Source organism: Prunus avium, chromosome 3 (assembly GCF_965620075.1).
Source record: "Prunus avium chromosome 3, drPruAviu1.hap1.1, whole genome shotgun sequence".
In the NCBI taxonomy this organism is placed as follows: domain Eukaryota; kingdom Viridiplantae; phylum Streptophyta; class Magnoliopsida; order Rosales; family Rosaceae; genus Prunus; species Prunus avium.
In genome coordinates this window covers 40,422,351-40,440,702 of record NC_142286.1, presented here as the reverse complement: position 1 = coordinate 40,440,702, position 18,352 = coordinate 40,422,351, and the positions used below count along the sequence as shown (strand labels likewise).

Genomic DNA, 18,352 nt, shown 5'->3' with positions numbered 1-18,352 from the left:
TTCAACTCTCAGTGAGCTGCACTTTAACGTGGGATTTTGTTTCCTCACTATCTTGCCGGCTGCTTTTCCAGTTTTTTTCTAATATTTAATGCAAGAACCTCGTTTGGTGTGTGTTATTGTCAAATTCTTTTGTTTTACCCATGTTATTAATGAATTTCTATTCTTTTAAAACAAAAAACAAAAAAAAAGACTAACAATATAATATAATAATGTATACAAACGAGGAAATTTATTCCCCAAATGATGATGGTATCAAAGAGTAAGAAACCTATGTTATTAAGATGTATGTTTTGAGGCTTTCATTTGCAAGTAACTGCTTAAAACATACACAGATATCATCATCCTCTCCTGTCATAGTATATTATATTGTATCATTCAATCTAAAATTCAATTGTTATGTTACTATATAAGTTTAGGGAAATCCCAACTCTGAAGCTGCCAATCACTGAGCTATATAAAACTAAATTCAAATATGATTTAGTCTATCTTTTACTAGGAAAATACAGTTTTTCGCTGATACTCATTTCATGAAGATGCTTCTTAATTATAATTGTCATCATCCATAAAACAGACTCTAAAGAAGAGTTCATACAAAGTATTTGAGGAAAAAAAGATGCTGCTGAAATTAAACACACTGACTGAACTCAGAAATGACAAAACAATTGATGTATCCCTGAGAAAATCGAATATATAAATAATTATAGCTTGCTCCTAGCCGGTGTAGATGTGAACACCAATTGCAATGAGGAAAATGGTGACGAGGCCAAAGTAAATGATGGTATGGACCAAGATGGAAACCCCACTGGTCTGCATGTTGTTAAACTCCACCACTCTGCTATTCCCAGGCAGCTGAAACAACAGCCCCGGCGTCAACAGCACAAACAGCACCACTGCTATCACCACCGGACCCCAATCCGCCATTTTCTACCACCCTTCCCTCACAATTTAATGAACAGGGAGCTACGAGATTACCATTCAGTTATCAAGTTAGGAGATGATATGAGAGTAGGGTAGTAGACTTGCTACAACCTAGTAGCAGTGGAGTGTAGAAATAGAAATGAAAGGTCAACAAGAAGGAAGCACCATAAAAAGAGTGAATGGAGGCGAAAAGAGCCAAAATGGGAATTGATGGAGACAAAGAGCCACAAGCTCCGCGACGAAGCAAAGGGTTACAAACTAAGTAATCAGCAGACGGTAATATCTTTGGAGCTTGGACTGTACGGCCTCTCATTTACCTCATTGGACGGCCATCACCTCTAACTGGCATCTCTCTTTTGTTTCGACCTTGGAATTGGACGGCAATAATTTGAACTTGGACATTCTGGAAAGCCCAAATATACAATGCTTCAACTTAATTTTGGTTTGGGCCCAAAAAACTTATCAGTCAATTCTTGGTAGCACAGCAGACATGTCTGCATTATCGTTTCCTCGTGTTTCAACTTTTGGGTAGTCCCTGCATTTCTTAATGCATGCTTCTTTAGCTTTTTCTTGTAGAAACAGGCCAAAAAAACACTGCCTTTTTTTTCCCTGTTGAAAGTTAAACCAAACATGCATAAGCTAACCACAACTTTACACTTCATTTTGCTACATTATTTTACAATATTTCTGTAAAGAAGACTCCACCTTCATCAATCTTCAGAGAAAGCAAAAAGAGCCCATGCTAAATGAACAATTATTGGAAGCTTATGAAAGCAAAGAACTTTGTTACCATCTCCATAAAGCAAACCCACCACCTCCTCCTAATACCTTTCCTCTCTTTTATCCCACTGTCTTCTTTCTCACTAAGTTTAGCATCCTTGTCTCCTTCTTCACTAAGATAATAGGATCCATCCTTCTACATATTAAGAAACATCATAACAGTCTGTTTATCTATTTCAAGGGAAGTCTCAAGTTTCCATACCTCAATTCCATTTTGGAGAGAGAGAGACAGAGACAGAGACAGAGACAGAGACAGAGACAGACGGACGGAGACAGAGACATAGAGAGATGGGTGCTGATTGGGGACCAGTCATTGTTGCCGTGGTCTTGTTCATCCTCCTTTCGCCAGGGCTGCTATTCCAATTACCGGCAAGAACTAGGGTAATGGAGTTCGGAAACATGATGACAAGTGGGATTGCTATTCTGGTTCATGCTGTCATATACTTCTGCATACTGACCATCTTGATCATAGCAATTGGTATTCACATACATGTCAACTAATCCATATCATTTTCAGCCACCACCCACAGTGGTGTTTGTTCTTTTCTTTTAATTTTTTTCTGAAGTGATTCTTCCTCTTTCTACTACCGTGCTCCTTCTTTAATGTTGTCCTGCTACCTGATTGGTTTAGTTCACTTCACACTCGGCATTGACACATTGTAAAGGAGCATCTCAATGAATTGGTTCATAGCATCAATCAGGCTCAACAACGCAAGGTTGTTCCATATTAAGTTTGATCTGACTAAGTTTCCAATCTATATTGTTTAAGTTTTATAGTAACAGCTACACAGAAAGATCTATCTGTAATAAACCTACTTTTATGGAGTTGCTTACCATTTAACACGAAGCATTGTCATCCAAGCATGTGTAAGAACCTAAGGGGCAAAATATCTAGACAAAGATCTATCTTTTATATGGGTATTGTGAAACCATGCACTTAGAGGGCACATATCCTATACTGGAATTTTGCATATCAACTATTAGCAAAATGATTTCCTACACCGATAACCACAGACATTCATAACCAACTAAAAGAATAACAATAGAAATACCTACGCATCTCTAAAATTGTCTCTAATTCAAAGTTCAGACCACTTCTCAAATATAATATGAATATCTAACAAATAAGATCAACAAAAATAGATTAAAGAGCAGTTAAGATGGTCTTGAGACCACATGATAGAGGTGGATATACTCATTCTACATTTCTAGGCCTTCCCCTATGTGGCAAAAGAGGTTTCCACTTATTCACCAAGAAAAATGAAAAAGAACAGAAAGTGATTTCAAGTTGAGGCCACCTTGAGCCATGAAGCATGAGCCTTGAGCTCAACAAACACCCAAAAAACCCCGACTTCACGACCTCTTTGGCTTTTTTATCATTTTTTTCCCATAGTATTTAGAAAGGAGCTTAAGCTCAGCAGTGGATCTTGAAGACTCCTACTCCAAGAGGAATATATTGCACCAGAGATCCAATGGAATGATTAAAATCTATGTACATGTAGAATAAACTAGAATCAATTTATGCCGGTTTCTCAAATCCAAGACTATAACAAAATGGAAAACATCAGGGACTATAAACAAGCAGCTTCATCTTCTTCAAATCAATTAAAGATTTGTGCTTTATATTAATAATTAAGTTCAAAAACAAGTACAGCCATTAAGTTACAAGTTACTCAGAAAAGAGACAGAGTGTACACAGATCCAAAGCGGCGAGAGTACTGGATCAGCCAGTGTAGATGTGGACGTGGACGGCCAAGATGAGAATGGCATAGAGAGCGAAAAAGATGAGAGTGTGCACAGCTATGGCCTTGCCATTCGTCTTCATGCTCCCAAACTCCACCTGCCTGCTGTTTCCCGGTAACGAGAAGAGAAGTCCCGGTTGCAGCAGAATGAACAGCACCACCCCAATCAATATGGGCCCCCAGTCCGCCATTATTATTTCCTACAAATTGATTTTCAAATGAAATTTCGGATTTTTGGATGAGGGTTTCTGGGTTAGGGCCTAGAGTTACTAGCTTTCCTTCGTCGGACGCAATGGGGATGAAGACGGAAGTGAAAGGATTTTGATTTGCTTATTTTATTAGGGTTTTCTGAGTGAGAGTAACACTTAGATTCGGAATTCCAATTTTGCAATTCTAATAAGCAAAGCAACCATGACGAACGGCAGAAGAAGCTACTAGCAAGCAAGTGAAGATTTGGCTTCTCTGCTTTGGGTTACAGATTAGATCAGTGCAGTTGGGTCCACTGTCTACCCTAGAATAAACGAATAAGTGCAATTGGGTCCCACCCACTAGCTCAAAGTTTTTTCCTTTGTTATTCTTTTCCTCTTTGACTATTGAAGATAAAGCTTGATCCTTTAGTGGCAGAATCGAATTGAATAGACCTGGCGGTGCTGAAATGGACAGTGATTGGAGCTTTTAACAGCCAACTCTTCCCTTTAATGCTAAATGGAACTGCTATTGTTGATTGCAAACAAAACAACACAATAATGCAATTTATATGACTGGCTGGCTGCACTCACTGCTTATGTTATGTTATGAGATATGTATGTATGGTCTCTTGACAACAATTGAACAATAGAAAATGAAAAGGATGCTCTGCCTTATCCAATAAATCCAACCAAGCAACAACAACAGCTGTTATAACAAGAATTGAAAATTGAAGCAAGGGCTAAAGTGGATGGTTGATAAATACTTATGTTCTTTCCAGCTTTATGAGATTCCCATTCCCCTCTTTCAAGGGCTTAAATCCAAATCATATAGCATCCAAAGCCCTTTTTTATGTGCTCTCTCTATTATTCTTCTGCTGAGTCTTGAGCCCTGAGCTGATCAAAGAAGGCTAGGCAGGAAATCTCGGGACAGAGGCTTTATTTAGAATGAAGAATTGGGCTGCTCCTCTCATAGCTTCAGGGCTGTTTGCATTTTTGTCACCAGGGTTGGTGTTTCAGATGCCTGGCAAGGAACGTCCCTTCGAATTTATGAACATGAAGACCAGCGTGGCCTCCATATTCTTGCACGCTGTTATCTACGGTTTGCTCATCATTCTGTTTCTTGTTATTCTTGACATTCACATCTATGCTTAGGAAGCAGCTGCCATCTCAATTGTCATTTTCTCAAAGAAAAGAAAAGGTGTGGTTTTTAGGATTCTAGCAGACCAGTTTAGTGCTTTTACGTGAAAGAAGGATTTGGTTCTGTTGTTTTACTCTTTTCATTTACTACCACTGGTGCTGTTGTGCTACTTGTATGTATTATTACCTTCATGAATTCTCCTTTGTGCAATGAAAAAACTATAATTGATGCAGCCTTGACAATCTTTCTTATTTTCTAGGGTATCTACTATGCTTGCATTTCATTTACAAGCCAAATCACTCATAGCATAGGAGAGAAGATATTTGTTTTGCTTTCCTTTGGGATGGCAACTTGAATTGCAATATGCAGGAAAACAAGCAGAACTTGTGCTGTGGTCCTGCTCATGGCATGCTAGCTTCCCAATTTGCTACCATAAGTCAATAATCGGCGTAAAAGTACTTCTTTGAAGACGAAATATAGCTTAACAAGGATCTAACACCACAAAAACATATGAACTTGACATGGAACAGAGAGTCAACCAGATTTTTTTGGACTTTCTTTCTTTTTTCTTTCATTAGTCAATGAATTTAGGTGATCCCCATTAAAGCTTTACAGTTTAGCAAGAAACGCCTCGTAGGAGCATGGTGACTACTTGTGCATCATGAAATTACCAAAAGAATATCCAGTTACTATATGAAACTCCACCATCCAGCAAAACTCAAAATCAAAGAAAAACAATGTGGGACCAAGAGAACAGAATATTTTACCTTAGCATCTGATCTGACTAAATCAATCATGTAAGAATGCACAATCCAAACTAGCCAATTAAGTACATAACTGATCATCAACCTGAAACGTAAATGAGATAAATTCTTAAAGGGTATTACATAGTAGAGTTGAGATGAGAATTGGGTGTGTTATCTGTGGCAGTTTGAGTTGATCATGAGCCAACATACATGTGGACACCAATAGCTAATAAGAAGATGCAGATGAGAGCAAAGTAGATAATGGAATGAACCAGTATGGAGATTCCACTAGTCTGAAAGTTGCCAAACTCTACGAATCGGCTTTTTCCAGGCATCTGAATCAGCAACCCTGGAGTGAGCAGTATAAACAGCACCACTGCTACGAAAACCGACCCCCAATCCGACATCTTCGATGTGGTTCTTGCACTTGATCTCTTTGATCCCTCTCTGCGAATGAGTTGTATAAATTAGTGACTGGTAAGTGGGAGAAGGAATGAGGATTGGTTGGTATGGGGAGGAAAGAAGGATGAAAGATGTGCATGATTATAAAGTTGAGCTTTGGGAGGAAGAGACAAGGGATAGATGACTAGGAAAAAAAAGTGAAGGTTAGAGGATCAAGCTATTCCCTTCCCATATGTTCACATTTTAGTATTTTGGTAGTTACAGCTCACATCACATGCATCCCAAGGAAGTTTCCCACATAACAGTCAACCCGTACAAACACTTTGAATTGCCAAACTGTAAATCTGCCTCCTGCGCTATAGAGGGTAAGTTGGGTAACCATCCAATGACTTTCCCTTCACTCAGTTTCTGATATCCATCTACTTCTAACTTCTGTGCATCACATGTTATAGAAACCAGCTGAGCTGCACAAGTTAAAAAAACAAAAACAAAAAATAACCAAGAAACTGAGCCCAAAGGGGGGGCCAACCCAACAACCAAACTGCAAAACTCAAGAAGAGAAGAGCAGAATGGGCCGCTACATGATCCAGTCCACGAAAGCAAAAGGGCTTCGATTCGATTAATTAAAATAAAAAAACATGAAAAACGATCGTCGACAGCAGGGTTCGAACCTGCGCGGGCGAAGCCCAACAGATTTCAAGTCTGTCTCCTTAACCACTCGGACATATCGACTTTGATGTTATGTTGAGCGTAGATAGTATTATTTAAACAAATCTCTCCCTTTATTAATATGAAATAATCTTTTGTGTTTTGCTAATTGATTCGTGTCTCATTCAAATTATACTATTTTGGTCCATTTAACTTTGCCCTTTTCGTTTTAGTGCGGATTTTGTCTTGGGCTTTTGTGATTAGTACTTTAGATGTTGAAGTTTCGCTTTTATTTTAGAAAAACTCTACCCCTTTCTTTTTACTATCAAATTACCTTGGTGTTTTGATAAGTGTCTCTTCTAAAATCCAAGTTTTTCCGGTTTCGTGTGCTCGTCACCACCACGTTATTCCCGTTATATGAGTTTGATTTAATTTACCCATTTCATTAATTTCAAAACCTAAATTTATCCAACAGTGAAGTAAGCTGTGAGAAAAATGAACCCAGACGTATAAAATGTCTTGCAATTTGCAAACCAACTCATTGCATATGCCCATTGCCTACTACTATAGTCATGTGACGTTTCAAGCTAAGGAAGGGGGTATTTTTATTTGTGTTCCCTACTCAATACTCAATACCCAGAGTCTTTGTTCGGTGTGTCCGGTCCAACAAAATGCTGCGTATATTGATTGATATATGAAGAAAAACGACAACTACTGATATCGGATATATTATATTCTGTATTACCTACCGATCAAGCCGAAAAATAATTATATATGGGGAAGCATAATTATTGAGAAAACGACATGATCTATGTCCACCGACCGCATGTTCCGCTTGACCTTTTTTTCGTGTAGTTATTCCTAAAACAACTTCACACGAGGCTGCTCATTAGTTTTATTTTTATTTTTATATAAAACAATCGGATTCATAAAATATATTTTCAAATGAATCCAAACTGACGTTAGATTCTTTTAAATAAACAAATTGAAATTAGATTGCTCTTTTGCAAAAAATTTGAAAAATAATAACTGAAACATCAAAAAGTTGTCATGAAATCGAGTACAATGAATCACACCGACTCCGCACATGAATTCGGAGATTTTCATATGGAAATCTTTTTAGAGACAAGGCGATAGAAAAAAGACATTTCAAGTAGTTTAGTAACATTTGACACATACGATATTTTACCTTAAAAAAAAAAATCGTGTTGGATTATTGGATTAATTTCGTATAATTAGCTATTCATTAAAAATAAATCAAAATTGTGCAAAAAAAAGGACGAGAATCAATCAAATTAATCTTTCATTTGTAGCAATGATTTGGGTTTGGGTTCAAACAGATATAATGCCAAAGCATTTTTCTATTTGTCTTCATCAAGTATGATATTGGTATAAATTGGTCGTCGGATTGCCAAAATTGCCTGTACAAGTGGTGGGCTCAAAATGTCTCAGTCGGAGTCGGGTAAATGATGCAACTCTAGGGTACAAAAACAAGTGGCCTGAAAAAACAGAGCATTGATATTATTGATCCAAAAGAAGAAAGAAAAAGCAAGTGGACCGACAAATAAAAAACATAAGAGAAACAAGGCATGACTTTCTTCTTTCACCAAGAAAAAGCTTCGAAAAAGATACGATTTTTGTAGTAAGGCGGCCATTGCCGTGCTTGTAAGTTGTAAGTTGTATTATTTCTTGTGGCGTTATTTGGAGATTGACAGACTCACAGTCAGTCACAAACAAGTGTGTGTATGCGTCAGTGCCATATCCGTAAATATTGCAAATATCAAATGCTTTATTATTTAAATCATGTCGTGCCTAAACAAAATAATATGTCCACTGGTCCACGATCGGTGACCCAATCCCGCACAGCCTCTGGTCCATCGTCATCATCACCACCACCCTATACCTTCCACAGGAGAGAGCAGTCACTGGTGTTGTATATATCTGCTTGCTTCATAATCTTCATACAAATAAAACCCAACAAGTTCAAAGGCAAAAACAAAATTGCCAAAAGTATATATATATATATATTTCTCCAAATTCCAATAGCGCAGACCCAAACAGAGATTGTGGGCAATGATGGGTCGGCTGCAGGAGAAGTTCAGGTCCTTCTTCAGCAACAGATGGCTGGTTTTTGTGGCTGCAATGTGGGTACAATCCTGTGCGGGTATTGGGTACTTGTTTGGGAGCATATCACCGGTGATAAAGAGCTCTATGGACTACAATCAGAGGCAGATTGCTAGGTTGGGTGTGGCTAAGGACCTTGGCGACAGTGTTGGCTTCTTGGCTGGGAGCTTGTGCGAGGTCCTGCCTTTGTGGGCAGCTTTGCTCATTGGTGCTTTGATGAATTTTATTGGGTATGGCTGGGTTTGGCTTATTGTTACTGGTCGAGCTCCTACTCTGTCTTTGTGGGCTGTGAGTATCTAAAGGAGACTTTCTCTCTCTCTCTCTCTCTCTCTCTCTCTCTCTCTGTGTTCTTTTCAAGCATTTGATTTTCCTTTTATTGGTGATCTTAAAATAGTACTAGGTTTGGTTATTTGTTGATCTAGTTTGATCGTATATTTTGCCATTGTGGGTTGGTTTTCGATGGTCCTTCTCTTTCTAAACGTTGATTTCTCATCGATTTAATTTGATTTTTCATTCGATTCAAGAATATACTGATTGAACAGTTTGAGGAAGATGCAGGAATGGACGGTTTCTCTGGAAATGGATATTCTTTCTGGTATCTTTGGTTTGAGTTGATGATAAGACAGTTTAATCATTTATGTCCTTAAGAAAGGAGCAATCTTTTGCCTTAAACTGTGCTATTTGTTAGTTTTAAATAAATTTTTAGTCTTCCTTGTTGGCCACATTCGGAAACATCGGATTGAAGAATTGAGTATATACCCTCTGTTTGGATCCTGGAGAGGTAAAGAAAATGGAGAGAATTTTCAGAATTGCTATAGATATCAGGGTCCCTGAAGGCTAGAGTCGGCATTTCTGCAATTTTCAAGATCCTCTAAAAAATTTGCTTAAATGGATTTTAAATTTGATATGACAGACAAAATAAATGGTCATCCTGCTAGAGTTCAATAGTGGTTTTTATGTTTGTTTTAAAAAAAAATCTTCTACTGCGTTAGTAAACCTCGTTCATGATAACTTTTGATAGAGCAACAAAGTTCGTAACAAATTTAGAAACCATTTGAACACACAATATGATTAGCAATTGGCAGGGGGGCCATGCATTCTTTACACAGATTATGAAAATGATTCAATATTTCTTTTTGTCACTTTGCTGTTGTTAAACCGTTGCATTTTTGCAGATGTGCGTTCTTATATTCGTGGGAACAAATGGTGAGACCTTCTTCAATACAGTTGCTCTGGTCTCTTGTGTGCAAAACTTCCCAAAAAGTCGGGGTCCTGTGGTTGGAATTCTGAAGGGCTTTGCTGGGTTGGGTGGTGCAATTATGACTCAGATGTATGTGACGATCCATTCCCCAGATCATGCATCTTTGATTTTCATGGTTGCAGTTGGTCCAACAATGGTGATTGTTGCTTTAATGTTTATTGTCAGACCAGTTGGAGGTCACAGACAAGTCCGGCCAACTGATGCCATGAGCTTCACGTTTATTTATAGTCTGTGCCTCCTATTAGCTGCTTATTTGATGGGGGTCATGCTAGTTGAAGATCTAATTGATTTGAACCACACTGTGATCGCTATATTTACAGTCATTTTGTTTGTCCTCATCCTAATTCCCATTGTGATTCCTGTTCAATTGAGCTTTTTCTCAGAGCCAAGAGCTCTAGAAGAAGAGGCACTCCTACCTGCGTCAGAGAAACAAGAAGCTGGCAAATCTGAACAAGATGCTAATGAGGTAATATTCAGTGAGGTGGAAGATGAGAAGCCTAAGGAAGTAGACTTGCTTCCAGCTTTAGAAAGGCAAAAACGAATTGCCCAATTGCAAACAAAATTATTCCAAGCAGCTGCAGAAGGAGCAGTGAGGATTAAGAGGAGGAGGGGTCCGCATAGAGGGGAGGACTTCACCTTGACACAAGCTTTGATCAAAGCTGACTTTTGGCTTATTTTTTTCTCACTTCTCTTGGGTTCTGGATCTGGTTTGACAGTGATTGATAACCTGGGTCAGATGAGCCAGTCTCTAGGGTATGATAATACACATATTTTTGTATCCATGATCAGCATTTGGAACTTTCTTGGTCGGGTTGGTGGCGGTTACTTCTCTGAGATTATTGTGAGGTATGAACTGCTTACATTATTATCTAGATGTTCTGTAAGCATTACTTAAATTTTGGTTTTGTAACTTCTCATCCATCACTGTACATTCAATAGGGACTATGCTTATCCAAGACCGGTAGCAATGGCTGTGGCACAACTCCTTATGGCAGTTGGGCATATCTTCATTGCTTTTGGATGGCCTGGAGCAATGTACATTGCTACCATCTTTGTTGGGTTAGGCTATGGGGCTCATTGGGCAATTGTGCCAGCTGCTGCTTCTGAATTGTTCGGCTTGAAAAAGTTTGGGGCTTTGTACAATTTCCTCACAATAGCAAACCCTGCTGGTTCGTTGCTCTTTTCTGGTGTGATTGCTAGCAGTATATATGACCTGGAAGCAGAGAAGCAAGCTCATCAGCACCATCACCTGCATACCAGTCCAGGATCAGTTTTCCAAGGCATGCTTAGACTGGATGCACCAAAGTGTGATGGTGCTATATGCTTCTTCTTAACTTCTTTAATTATGTCCGGATTATGCATTGTTGCATTTGTTTTAAGCATGATTCTGGTACATCGGACTAAGATTGTATATACCAACCTCTATGGAAAATCCCGTTCAGCTGGCCCTTCAAAACCAGAGAATTCCAACTGAATCATCCTGTATTTCCTAAGTTGCCATTTCAAAATAGAGTGCATTTGTTCCAAATTGTTGCTTGCATTCCTTGTCTGAGGTTGTGTAGAATTTCTCTGTGTTTCTGTAACCATATATCAAGGGTGATGGAGGCAATTACACACTCTCCAGAAACTCTCAAGGGTCAGAACCAGAAACCCAGGTTTTTCCTTCCCTCCGTGTGCCAATTCAGCGCTATGTATTGGTTATGTAAGATTGTCCTTTGATGTGTAAGAATGTTGTATTTAATTTGGAGATTCAATTGACATTGAAATGTTTTGAAATTCAGAGTCAGTTTGTGCCCAATATTCTCCCATGATTGAATAGAAAGATTGTCACTTATTTTGTTTTTCCTGAGTTTCTTTTCTGTAGCTTCGGATATTTACAGTTTTCTCAAGCGTATTAGCAGCTTTAGCCTTGTTCTAAATAATCAAGAACTCCAACTATCAATTAGGAACCATGACGTTTTGACTTCTTTTTCACATGGTAAATCCATTTGTATTTGGTGCCGGCTCATTAGTCGAAAATAACTGAGTACTGAAAGTCCAAAGGAAGTGCAGATACTTGCCCAGGTAGACAAAATAAATTATGAACAGATATTCTTTATAAATAAATGGGTCATATTGCAGGTATTCCTTCCTATACTTTCCAATCAACGACTCCCCCATGACCATGACAATTGTCACGAGGACAAACAGATATTAGTATATCACTGAGAAATTAGTTCTTCTTTGGAGACTATTTTTTCACACAATGTGTTGTGTTAAGTAGAACCAGCAATTTATCGTCCCAAGATCCATCGTTCCTTGCTGGCTATCAATAGATCATGAATTGAAGGTGGTGCAGTCTTTCCTTATCTCCCCTTGGTCACCAGTCTTAACGCCGACCCTTCCAAGCTTCCTCATGGCAGTGATGAAGGCTCCATTGAAGTTACCAGGGTTGTTAGCAAAATCAATCACAGTAGGCTGAGATGCAGAGTCAGAGAAAAGAACCTGATCCGAACTCAACAACCCCTTCCCTGCAACCAAGTTTCTGTAATAGGCGTTGTCAAAAGTGTCTGGGGTTTCAGGGTCCAAGTTGATAACTGGGTCTGCATTTATGGGACAGGCTCCCATCAACTGCTTGGCATAGCCAGGATCCAAAGAAGGGTCCACAGGAGAGTTTGATGAAAAGTTGTATAGGCGGTCTGAAAAGCGACCGCAGTGCGAAAAGCCTATAGTATGTGCTCCAGACAATGCAACAACATCAGTTTGGGAAAGATTGTGTTTGGCGAACATGGTATTGAGCTGGTCGAGATTAAAGTTTGGTTCTGGCAAATTCCCGGCGACCCGAGAGGCTTGTGAAACCAGTCCATCACGGCGTCCCAATTCTACGCTGAATGCAGTGCCTCCAGCCTACAGAGAATTTGAAAGTGGAATTAACATGTCATGAGATAAGTAGTGGATTGGATTGTTATTTGTTAACAAGCTTTGAGTTAAGTTTGTGCATCTGCCTTGCACGAGCCATGAGTGTCATGGTATGACTTACGAGGACTACACAATCCCGGGCAGCGAGAGCCAAAATGTCAGCACAAGAGACGACACCGGGGCATAGTGCTTCCACTGCTTGCTTGGCCTTGATGACGGTGTCAAATCCATCTCCTGCTAACGAAAGATTATCCGTGAAGTCCTTCTCTGCGTCCCCATTTGCTGAAGCGATCATGACCGATGCATCGCATCCCTGCAAATTGATTTTAAAGTTGAAGATTGATTAACCAAGAAAAGGATGAGTGTATTGTGACATTTTAGACACCATGCCCATTGCCCTGCTTCAATGCTTGCAACCTACCTCAACAAAGCAGTCATGGAAAAATAGTCGCAGAGTAGCCGGAATTGTGATAGGCGTCTGGCTTAGTTTTGTAGAGACTGCCTGCTTCACTATGAATTCAACATTTGGACAAGTAAAGCTATAGAAGTTTTCTGCTAATTGTCCCTCTGATTCCCTCCCCTGCATAACCATCAAAACCAAAACCAACAACAACCCTTTACATGCCTCCATTTTCCTTCTCTAGCCCACTCTCTGTGTCTCTTTCTCCCTGTGCGTAGTCTCCATTAAGCTATGAATCTTATTTATAGTCAGAGAAGATAAGAGGAAGTTGAGAAAGACAATGACAACCCTTCGAACCATAGTTAATTAAGATTGGTCATGCATACTATTACTTGGTCCAAGCGTCTAATCGTCCAAAGTCCAAGACTTTGATTAAATGTCCTAATGTTCTACTTCTACATTGTAGCCATGCTCTGTATTTGTTGGCCTCTGTTGTATTGGATGAAGGGTCTTGGGGGTTGGTCATTGTCTTGTAGAGGCATCTTTATGTCCAAGTTACATATGCAGAGCCTCCTTTTTTAGCACACTTTGTAGCTGTCATTTATTTATATTAGCATGTATGCTAATTCATAGTACGAAACACAATCTTATAAATTACTTGATCATTATGATCCAACGGTTTGTGCTTTTTCTTATACGTACAAGTGACATCGGAAGAGGGGGATTCGAACACATGACATCGGGTGTATAGATAAATGCTTTTAACCACTTGAATTACAAACCCCTCTTACAATAATTGTAAACCTTTTTGTTGAACCTTGCAAGTCAAATTCAAATACGTGTAGCATATACCACCATGCATCTATTGCCCCGTATTTGGTATATTTCTTTGACGATTTGGGTCTCAACGCAACAACTCCCTTAGTCATTACTTGCTAGTTTGAAATGAAAATGACAAAATAACAAATACTTATCTCCAACTTACGTAATGTTGCACGAGTCTAAGGTGACTTTCATGGTTTCATTTGAGTTCATATATGGTTCACATTTTCAAACAGGTTTTCTATTATTTTAGTAAATTCGTCAGATAAATATTATCAAACAACAATAGGAACGTTACTTTCATTTCATCCCCCGCCTGCCTGGGCTCTGGCCTAGCGTGTGCAGCATGTTTGTCAAATAATTATTGTTAAATCCAGTATTATGTCTACCAACTCTTATCACGATGTTATTAAGTACTTCCTAAAGTGATTGACGCATTACTTGCAAGTTGCACTAAAAGAAAAACAAACTATCGGCATGTGTGGGCTAGACCAGTTCGCCAAAGCTGTATGCCAGACGCGGGCCCCCCCTTTATTCAAATTTGAACTCTCCCCGTACATTAGAGTAATTTATAAAAGGCCAAAAACTATCCAAGATAAATAAACAGTAAATGTAAACCCAATACTTCTTTGACTATGCAAATAGGCCCATATGGTTTTGTCTTTACGCCCAAACGTGGCTTGAGAACGATGATCTATAGATGGGCTAGTTTTCAGGCCTCTCATTGAGAACCAAGCCCGAATTTCGTACCCGATTTAAGTAATCCACTAGAAGCCGCTTAACGTTCCGTTCGGTTGGAGAGAGTACAAATTACGATTGTCGATCAACTAGTATCTCTCAGGGCTCACAGTAGCAGAGAAAGCCGCGTCTAGCACAAAGCCATGGCGTCGATGGATGTAGAAGGACCACAGTTAGGGTTTCCGCACTGGAAGCCTCTCCGTCGAAGGTTCGGCCCTGAATCTCCTTTTTTCGCATCTGGCAACATCGAAAGAGAACTGCTTGCCAAACAGGTTCTCTTCTTTTCCTTTCTTTCTTATTTGGTGTAAATCGTATGAAGTGTGACGTTATTTGAGATGATTTGCTTCTCTTGAGTCCGAATTTTAACGAAGTTTCTAAGCATCAAACACAATTAGCATTTCAAAATTATGCTTCCACATTTGGCTGAAATGAATTCAAATTTGAATTCGAATTTTTTTTTGGGGTGCTTTTTCCTTAATCAATTTACTGTAATATTCCGTAGCTTGCATTGGATTTAACTGAAGATGAAAGGCATCAACTTCGGAATATGGTAGATGAGGAAGGCAGGTATTCATAGTTACATGAAATTTATAAAAAGAGTTTGATCAAGAAGACACATTTTGGGTTTTGGTTGCTTTTTCCTTAATGTGAAATGTGAAGTGTGTGCTGCGCAGGGGGGTTTTCTGTACCATTGTTGGTTGTGGTGCTCGCTTGAGTTCCTTGGAGGATTTTGAAGATCACTATAATGCACGGCACACTGCATCTTGTTCTGTGTGCTCTAGAGTCTACCCAACATCACGGTTGCTCAGCATACATGTATCTGAAGCTCATGATTCTTTCTTTCAGGCGAAAGTTGCACGCGGCTATCCCATGGTATTTACTCTTCATTTTCTTCCATGACTCATGCTGGTATTGTCTGTATGATGTTGGGCTTTTGTCTACACCAGTTTTTGTGGCTGCCCTCGTTTATTTTTGCGAACATGTTGTTGATTTAAAATATGAGAGTTTTGTGTGAAGCAAAGAATAAAAGGAAAACATGGCCATAGAAGTCATTTCATGCTTTCCTTTTTCTCTTTTGCCTTTCTCCCAGTCTGGGTGCTAACTTAAAGTCCTTACCTGAGAACTGAACATTATTATCCTTTAAATTTTCAAATCAAGTATAAGTATATAACTAGTTTTGCTTAAGCATGAAGAATGGATCTGGAATTTTTCAAAGCTCATGGTTTTGCTAGATGATATCTTGTCTTTACATATACATTCTGGTTTATATACTGAAATGATGATCATAATTCAAAGGGTGAATCATTTCTCCATCTTGCTATTAATTTGGTTTGGATGTCTGTGTGTAACAGTATGAATGCCTTGTAGAAGGCTGTGATTTGAAGCTCAAGAACTATAAAAGTAGGCAACAGCATCTGGTGGACAAGCATAAATTCCCCACTTCATTCGAATTTTTCAAGAAGGCTCAACCTTCCAAAAAACAGAGGCAGAAGAACCAACGTAAACAAGCTATTCCTAAGAAGGCAGATGCATCTTGTATGGAAGTAGAAAACGAAACCATTGATAGCCTTGTTTCTGCTGTCTCCAAATTAAGCACTTCAGACTCCAGCCCCTCATCCATCAGTTTTGGTCGTCGACCCACACGCGGCTTGACATTTGTCCCACGAGCTGTTCAACGTGAGAAAAAACCAGACTCCACATAGGAACAAGGAGATGGCAAACCTACAATACAATGTGCTTAGGATTTGTTATAATGGTTTGCCTTCTCCCCGCACCTGTAGGTTTGGCTTCTTGCAATCAATTGGAAACAGATTCTTTGAAAATGTTGTAGGTGATGATGGTTAATTGTTCTTTAGGAATTTCCTATGTACCTATCGAAGGTTGAACCCGTTAGGAGTCAGCAGCTTGCTATTAGTCTGACACCCTCTGATTTCAAGGATATCTTAGGTTCACCGATGAGGACGATATTGTTGTAATGATTGTACCGGAGAAATCACACCTTGATTTAGCTGAATCTTTTCCTGGTATTTGCCACCTTGGGTTTCTTTGTTTCTTTTTCGGTTTACCTTGTTTTTTCTTCTTCATTTTTTAATTTTTTTCCTTCTTCATCTTCATTTTACTTCAAGCTGCTGACTCCTAATACGTGTGTAAAATACGTGTGTAAAAGTACAACTTATAGGAAGAAACTATGAAGATTATGACTGATGAGCCAGTAAGTTGATACATAGTCCATTTGTAATTCACATAAAAAGTTGGGTTCAAAATTTTATTCAAAATGAGTCTCGAGTTTGTTAAGCGAGTTGGTCAATATAATATGCCTGCATTCTTACACTTGAGTTCAATTTTCCTCTCTGTATATTAGTGTAGTTTAAAATATTCGCATTGTATAAAAAAATTAAAAAAAAAGTCATCACGATTGAAATTGCGGAATTGAGGTGGAAAATTGCTAGATCAATGAACGAAGATTTTGAGTTTTTGAGTGGAGATACGCCGAAACGACTGTCGTATACTGACTGGGGCGCGCAAATTGCAATCGAGGGGTGTTACTGTGTCATTGTATAAAAACCCCTGTTTCCTCTCAAATCAGCTCCTAACTCAAATTCTTGTTCGTGTTCTTCTCTCTGAGGCTCTGACCAAAACAAAAATAAAATCTTGGGAATTCGTCGGAAGAAAAAAAAAATGGACGCCATTGATTCAGTGTTTGATCCGCTAAGAGAATTCTCCAAGGACAGCGTTCGCCTCGTCAAGCGCTGTCATAAACCCGACCGCAAAGGTAATTCCATCCATTTCGAATCCAATCTTAACTCCGATCCATTTCTTTTTTCGGATAATTAATCCAATGTTTACGAAAATTGTAGTGTAATCCTCTTAATTTGAACATCTTTCATATGAGATCTGTGTTTTGAACTGACTAATCTTTCCCGTGCGATTTTCTTTTTTCTATTTGAATGCAACAGAGTTCACAAAGGTGGCGGTCCGTACGGCTATCGGGTTCGTGGTCATGGGGTTCGTTGGCTTCTTCGTGAAGCTCATCTTCATCCCGATCAACAACATCATCGTCGGATCTGGTTAAAGTAAGACTCTCTTCTTGGCACACAGAATTAAACTTGTATTCGTTTCTTTCTTCTTTGATGATCGCTTTGCATGCAATGAGTTTCGCAATTGAAACTCTCATTTCTGCTTCTTAATTACCACTCGAGTGTTTGATCATCGTGTTGAAGAATCGAACAGATTTTGTAGTATAGACAAGTTAAGGATGTTGAGTTTTGATTATTTGTATGCGAATTAAGCATTGGTAAAATGTTTGTGGCGCAGGTCATTTGGCATTCTGATAGAAGATGAAAGTAAAGTTGGCAGTGAACACTAGGGATAAGATGTAGCACCACCAATTGCATAGGATGTTTACAGTGTTTTAGACATTTGTTTCTTCAAGCGAGTTGAAATGAAATTTCTGAAACAGAACTTCTCTTGGTCCTGTCCAGCATAGCTTTTTTGTTCTCAATTGAAGCCAAATTGATTGGTCCTGTCTGAATGAGTAGTAACCTGC

The 18,352-nt window shown here is 39.0% G+C and overlaps 9 protein-coding genes and 1 non-coding gene across 11 annotated transcripts; 5 read left to right on the top strand and 5 right to left on the bottom strand.

Annotated features, from left to right (window-relative positions):
- Positions 1 to 523: 523 nt before the first annotated feature.
- Positions 524 to 921, bottom strand: LOC110764404 (uncharacterized). The gene has a single exon (XM_021967379.2). It carries the CDS (start codon positions 919 to 921, stop codon positions 712 to 714), a length of 210 nt encoding a protein of 69 aa, XP_021823071.1. The 3' UTR covers positions 524 to 711.
- A 459-nt stretch (positions 922 to 1,380) lies between these two features.
- LOC110764401 (uncharacterized) lies at positions 1,381 to 6,302 on the bottom strand. 2 transcript variants are annotated; one of them, XM_088250279.1, is made up of 3 exons: positions 5,723 to 6,302; positions 5,534 to 5,615; positions 1,381 to 1,527 (listed from the first exon to the last, which is right to left on the bottom strand). In XM_088250279.1, the coding sequence occupies exons 1-3, from the start codon at positions 5,917 to 5,919 to the stop codon at positions 1,381 to 1,383; spliced, it is 426 nt and encodes a 141-aa protein (XP_088106405.1). In that variant the 5' UTR covers positions 5,920 to 6,302. The 2 variants fall into 2 exon arrangements, with proteins under 2 accessions (XP_088106405.1, XP_088106406.1); XM_088250280.1 differs by lacking the exon at positions 1,381 to 1,527 and adding an exon at positions 3,289 to 5,414 and having other exon boundaries at positions 5,723 to 6,288.
- On the top strand, positions 1,703 to 2,545 carry LOC110764402 (uncharacterized). Its single transcript, XM_021967378.2, has one exon. The coding sequence runs from the start codon at positions 1,987 to 1,989 to the stop codon at positions 2,197 to 2,199; it is 213 nt and encodes a 70-aa protein (XP_021823070.1). The 5' UTR covers positions 1,703 to 1,986; the 3' UTR covers positions 2,200 to 2,545.
- Positions 3,289 to 3,854, bottom strand: LOC148296169 (uncharacterized). Its single transcript, XM_088250281.1, has one exon. The coding sequence runs from the start codon at positions 3,629 to 3,631 to the stop codon at positions 3,422 to 3,424; it is 210 nt and encodes a 69-aa protein (XP_088106407.1). The 5' UTR covers positions 3,632 to 3,854; the 3' UTR covers positions 3,289 to 3,421.
- On the top strand, positions 4,283 to 4,998 carry LOC110764405 (DUF3339-domain containing protein). Its single transcript, XM_021967380.2, has one exon. It carries the CDS (start codon positions 4,574 to 4,576, stop codon positions 4,778 to 4,780), a length of 207 nt encoding a protein of 68 aa, XP_021823072.1. The 5' UTR covers positions 4,283 to 4,573; the 3' UTR covers positions 4,781 to 4,998.
- A 262-nt stretch (positions 6,303 to 6,564) lies between the features above and the next one.
- Positions 6,565 to 6,646, bottom strand: TRNAS-UGA (transfer RNA serine (anticodon UGA)). The gene has a single exon. It is a non-coding gene; the product is annotated as a tRNA-Ser (tRNA).
- A 1,638-nt stretch (positions 6,647 to 8,284) lies between these two features.
- LOC110764356 (Major facilitator superfamily protein) lies at positions 8,285 to 11,790 on the top strand. The gene is made up of 3 exons (XM_021967306.2): positions 8,285 to 8,974; positions 9,862 to 10,793; positions 10,887 to 11,790. Exons 1-3 carry the CDS (start codon positions 8,636 to 8,638, stop codon positions 11,419 to 11,421), a joined length of 1,806 nt encoding a protein of 601 aa, XP_021822998.1. The 5' UTR covers positions 8,285 to 8,635; the 3' UTR covers positions 11,422 to 11,790.
- A 124-nt stretch (positions 11,791 to 11,914) lies between these two features.
- On the bottom strand, positions 11,915 to 13,575 carry LOC110764357 (Peroxidase superfamily protein). Its single transcript, XM_021967307.2, has 3 exons — positions 13,267 to 13,575; positions 12,967 to 13,158; positions 11,915 to 12,833 (listed from the first exon to the last, which is right to left on the bottom strand). Exons 1-3 carry the CDS (start codon positions 13,474 to 13,476, stop codon positions 12,264 to 12,266), a joined length of 972 nt encoding a protein of 323 aa, XP_021822999.2. The 5' UTR covers positions 13,477 to 13,575; the 3' UTR covers positions 11,915 to 12,263.
- A 1,276-nt stretch (positions 13,576 to 14,851) lies between these two features.
- LOC110764358 (nucleic acid binding / zinc ion binding protein) lies at positions 14,852 to 16,832 on the top strand. The gene is made up of 4 exons (XM_021967308.2): positions 14,852 to 15,077; positions 15,308 to 15,372; positions 15,480 to 15,678; positions 16,158 to 16,832. Exons 1-4 carry the CDS (start codon positions 14,949 to 14,951, stop codon positions 16,506 to 16,508), a joined length of 744 nt encoding a protein of 247 aa, XP_021823000.1. The 5' UTR covers positions 14,852 to 14,948; the 3' UTR covers positions 16,509 to 16,832.
- A 392-nt stretch (positions 16,833 to 17,224) lies between these two features.
- On the top strand, positions 17,225 to 18,289 carry LOC110764368 (protein transport protein Sec61 subunit gamma). The gene is made up of 3 exons (XM_088250854.1): positions 17,225 to 17,578; positions 17,763 to 17,879; positions 18,121 to 18,289. The coding sequence occupies exons 1-2, from the start codon at positions 17,485 to 17,487 to the stop codon at positions 17,876 to 17,878; spliced, it is 210 nt and encodes a 69-aa protein (XP_088106980.1). The 5' UTR covers positions 17,225 to 17,484; the 3' UTR covers position 17,879; positions 18,121 to 18,289.
- The last annotated feature ends 63 nt before the right edge of the window (positions 18,290 to 18,352 follow it).

What these genes read in the sequence shown, in the direction of transcription:
- LOC110764404 (XM_021967379.2), bottom strand. Translation starts at nt 921, where the DNA reads ATGGCGGATTGGGGTCCGGTGGTGATAGCAGTGGTGCTGTTTGTGCTG.
- LOC110764402 (XM_021967378.2), top strand. Translation starts at nt 1,987, where the DNA reads ATGGGTGCTGATTGGGGACCAGTCATTGTTGCCGTGGTCTTGTTCATC.
- LOC148296169 (XM_088250281.1), bottom strand. Translation starts at nt 3,631, where the DNA reads ATGGCGGACTGGGGGCCCATATTGATTGGGGTGGTGCTGTTCATTCTG.
- LOC110764405 (XM_021967380.2), top strand. Translation starts at nt 4,574, where the DNA reads ATGAAGAATTGGGCTGCTCCTCTCATAGCTTCAGGGCTGTTTGCATTT.
- LOC110764401 (XM_088250279.1), bottom strand. Translation starts at nt 5,919, where the DNA reads ATGTCGGATTGGGGGTCGGTTTTCGTAGCAGTGGTGCTGTTTATACTG. An exon ending in TTAGCTATTGGTGTCCACAT is followed by an intron (nt 5,616 to 5,722) that starts GTATGTTGGCTC and finishes TTTACGTTTCAG; the next exon opens with GTTGATGATCAGTTATGTAC. An exon ending in TAGTCAGATCAGATGCTAAG is followed by an intron (nt 1,528 to 5,533) that starts GTAAAATATTCT and finishes AACTTTCAACAG; the next exon opens with GGAAAAAAAAGGCAGTGTTT.
- LOC110764356 (XM_021967306.2), top strand. Translation starts at nt 8,636, where the DNA reads ATGATGGGTCGGCTGCAGGAGAAGTTCAGGTCCTTCTTCAGCAACAGA. An exon ending in CTACTCTGTCTTTGTGGGCT is followed by an intron (nt 8,975 to 9,861) that starts GTGAGTATCTAA and finishes GCATTTTTGCAG; the next exon opens with ATGTGCGTTCTTATATTCGT. An exon ending in TTCTCTGAGATTATTGTGAG is followed by an intron (nt 10,794 to 10,886) that starts GTATGAACTGCT and finishes TACATTCAATAG; the next exon opens with GGACTATGCTTATCCAAGAC.
- LOC110764357 (XM_021967307.2), bottom strand. Translation starts at nt 13,476, where the DNA reads ATGGAGGCATGTAAAGGGTTGTTGTTGGTTTTGGTTTTGATGGTTATG. An exon ending in TCCATGACTGCTTTGTTGAG is followed by an intron (nt 13,159 to 13,266) that starts GTAGGTTGCAAG and finishes ATCAATTTGCAG; the next exon opens with GGATGCGATGCATCGGTCAT. An exon ending in CCCGGGATTGTGTAGTCCTC is followed by an intron (nt 12,834 to 12,966) that starts GTAAGTCATACC and finishes AATTCTCTGTAG; the next exon opens with GCTGGAGGCACTGCATTCAG.
- LOC110764358 (XM_021967308.2), top strand. Translation starts at nt 14,949, where the DNA reads ATGGCGTCGATGGATGTAGAAGGACCACAGTTAGGGTTTCCGCACTGG. An exon ending in ATGGTAGATGAGGAAGGCAG is followed by an intron (nt 15,373 to 15,479) that starts GTATTCATAGTT and finishes TGTGCTGCGCAG; the next exon opens with GGGGGTTTTCTGTACCATTG. An exon ending in TTGCACGCGGCTATCCCATG is followed by an intron (nt 15,679 to 16,157) that starts GTATTTACTCTT and finishes TGTGTGTAACAG; the next exon opens with TATGAATGCCTTGTAGAAGG.
- LOC110764368 (XM_088250854.1), top strand. Translation starts at nt 17,485, where the DNA reads ATGGACGCCATTGATTCAGTGTTTGATCCGCTAAGAGAATTCTCCAAG. An exon ending in TCATAAACCCGACCGCAAAG is followed by an intron (nt 17,579 to 17,762) that starts GTAATTCCATCC and finishes TGAATGCAACAG; the next exon opens with AGTTCACAAAGGTGGCGGTC.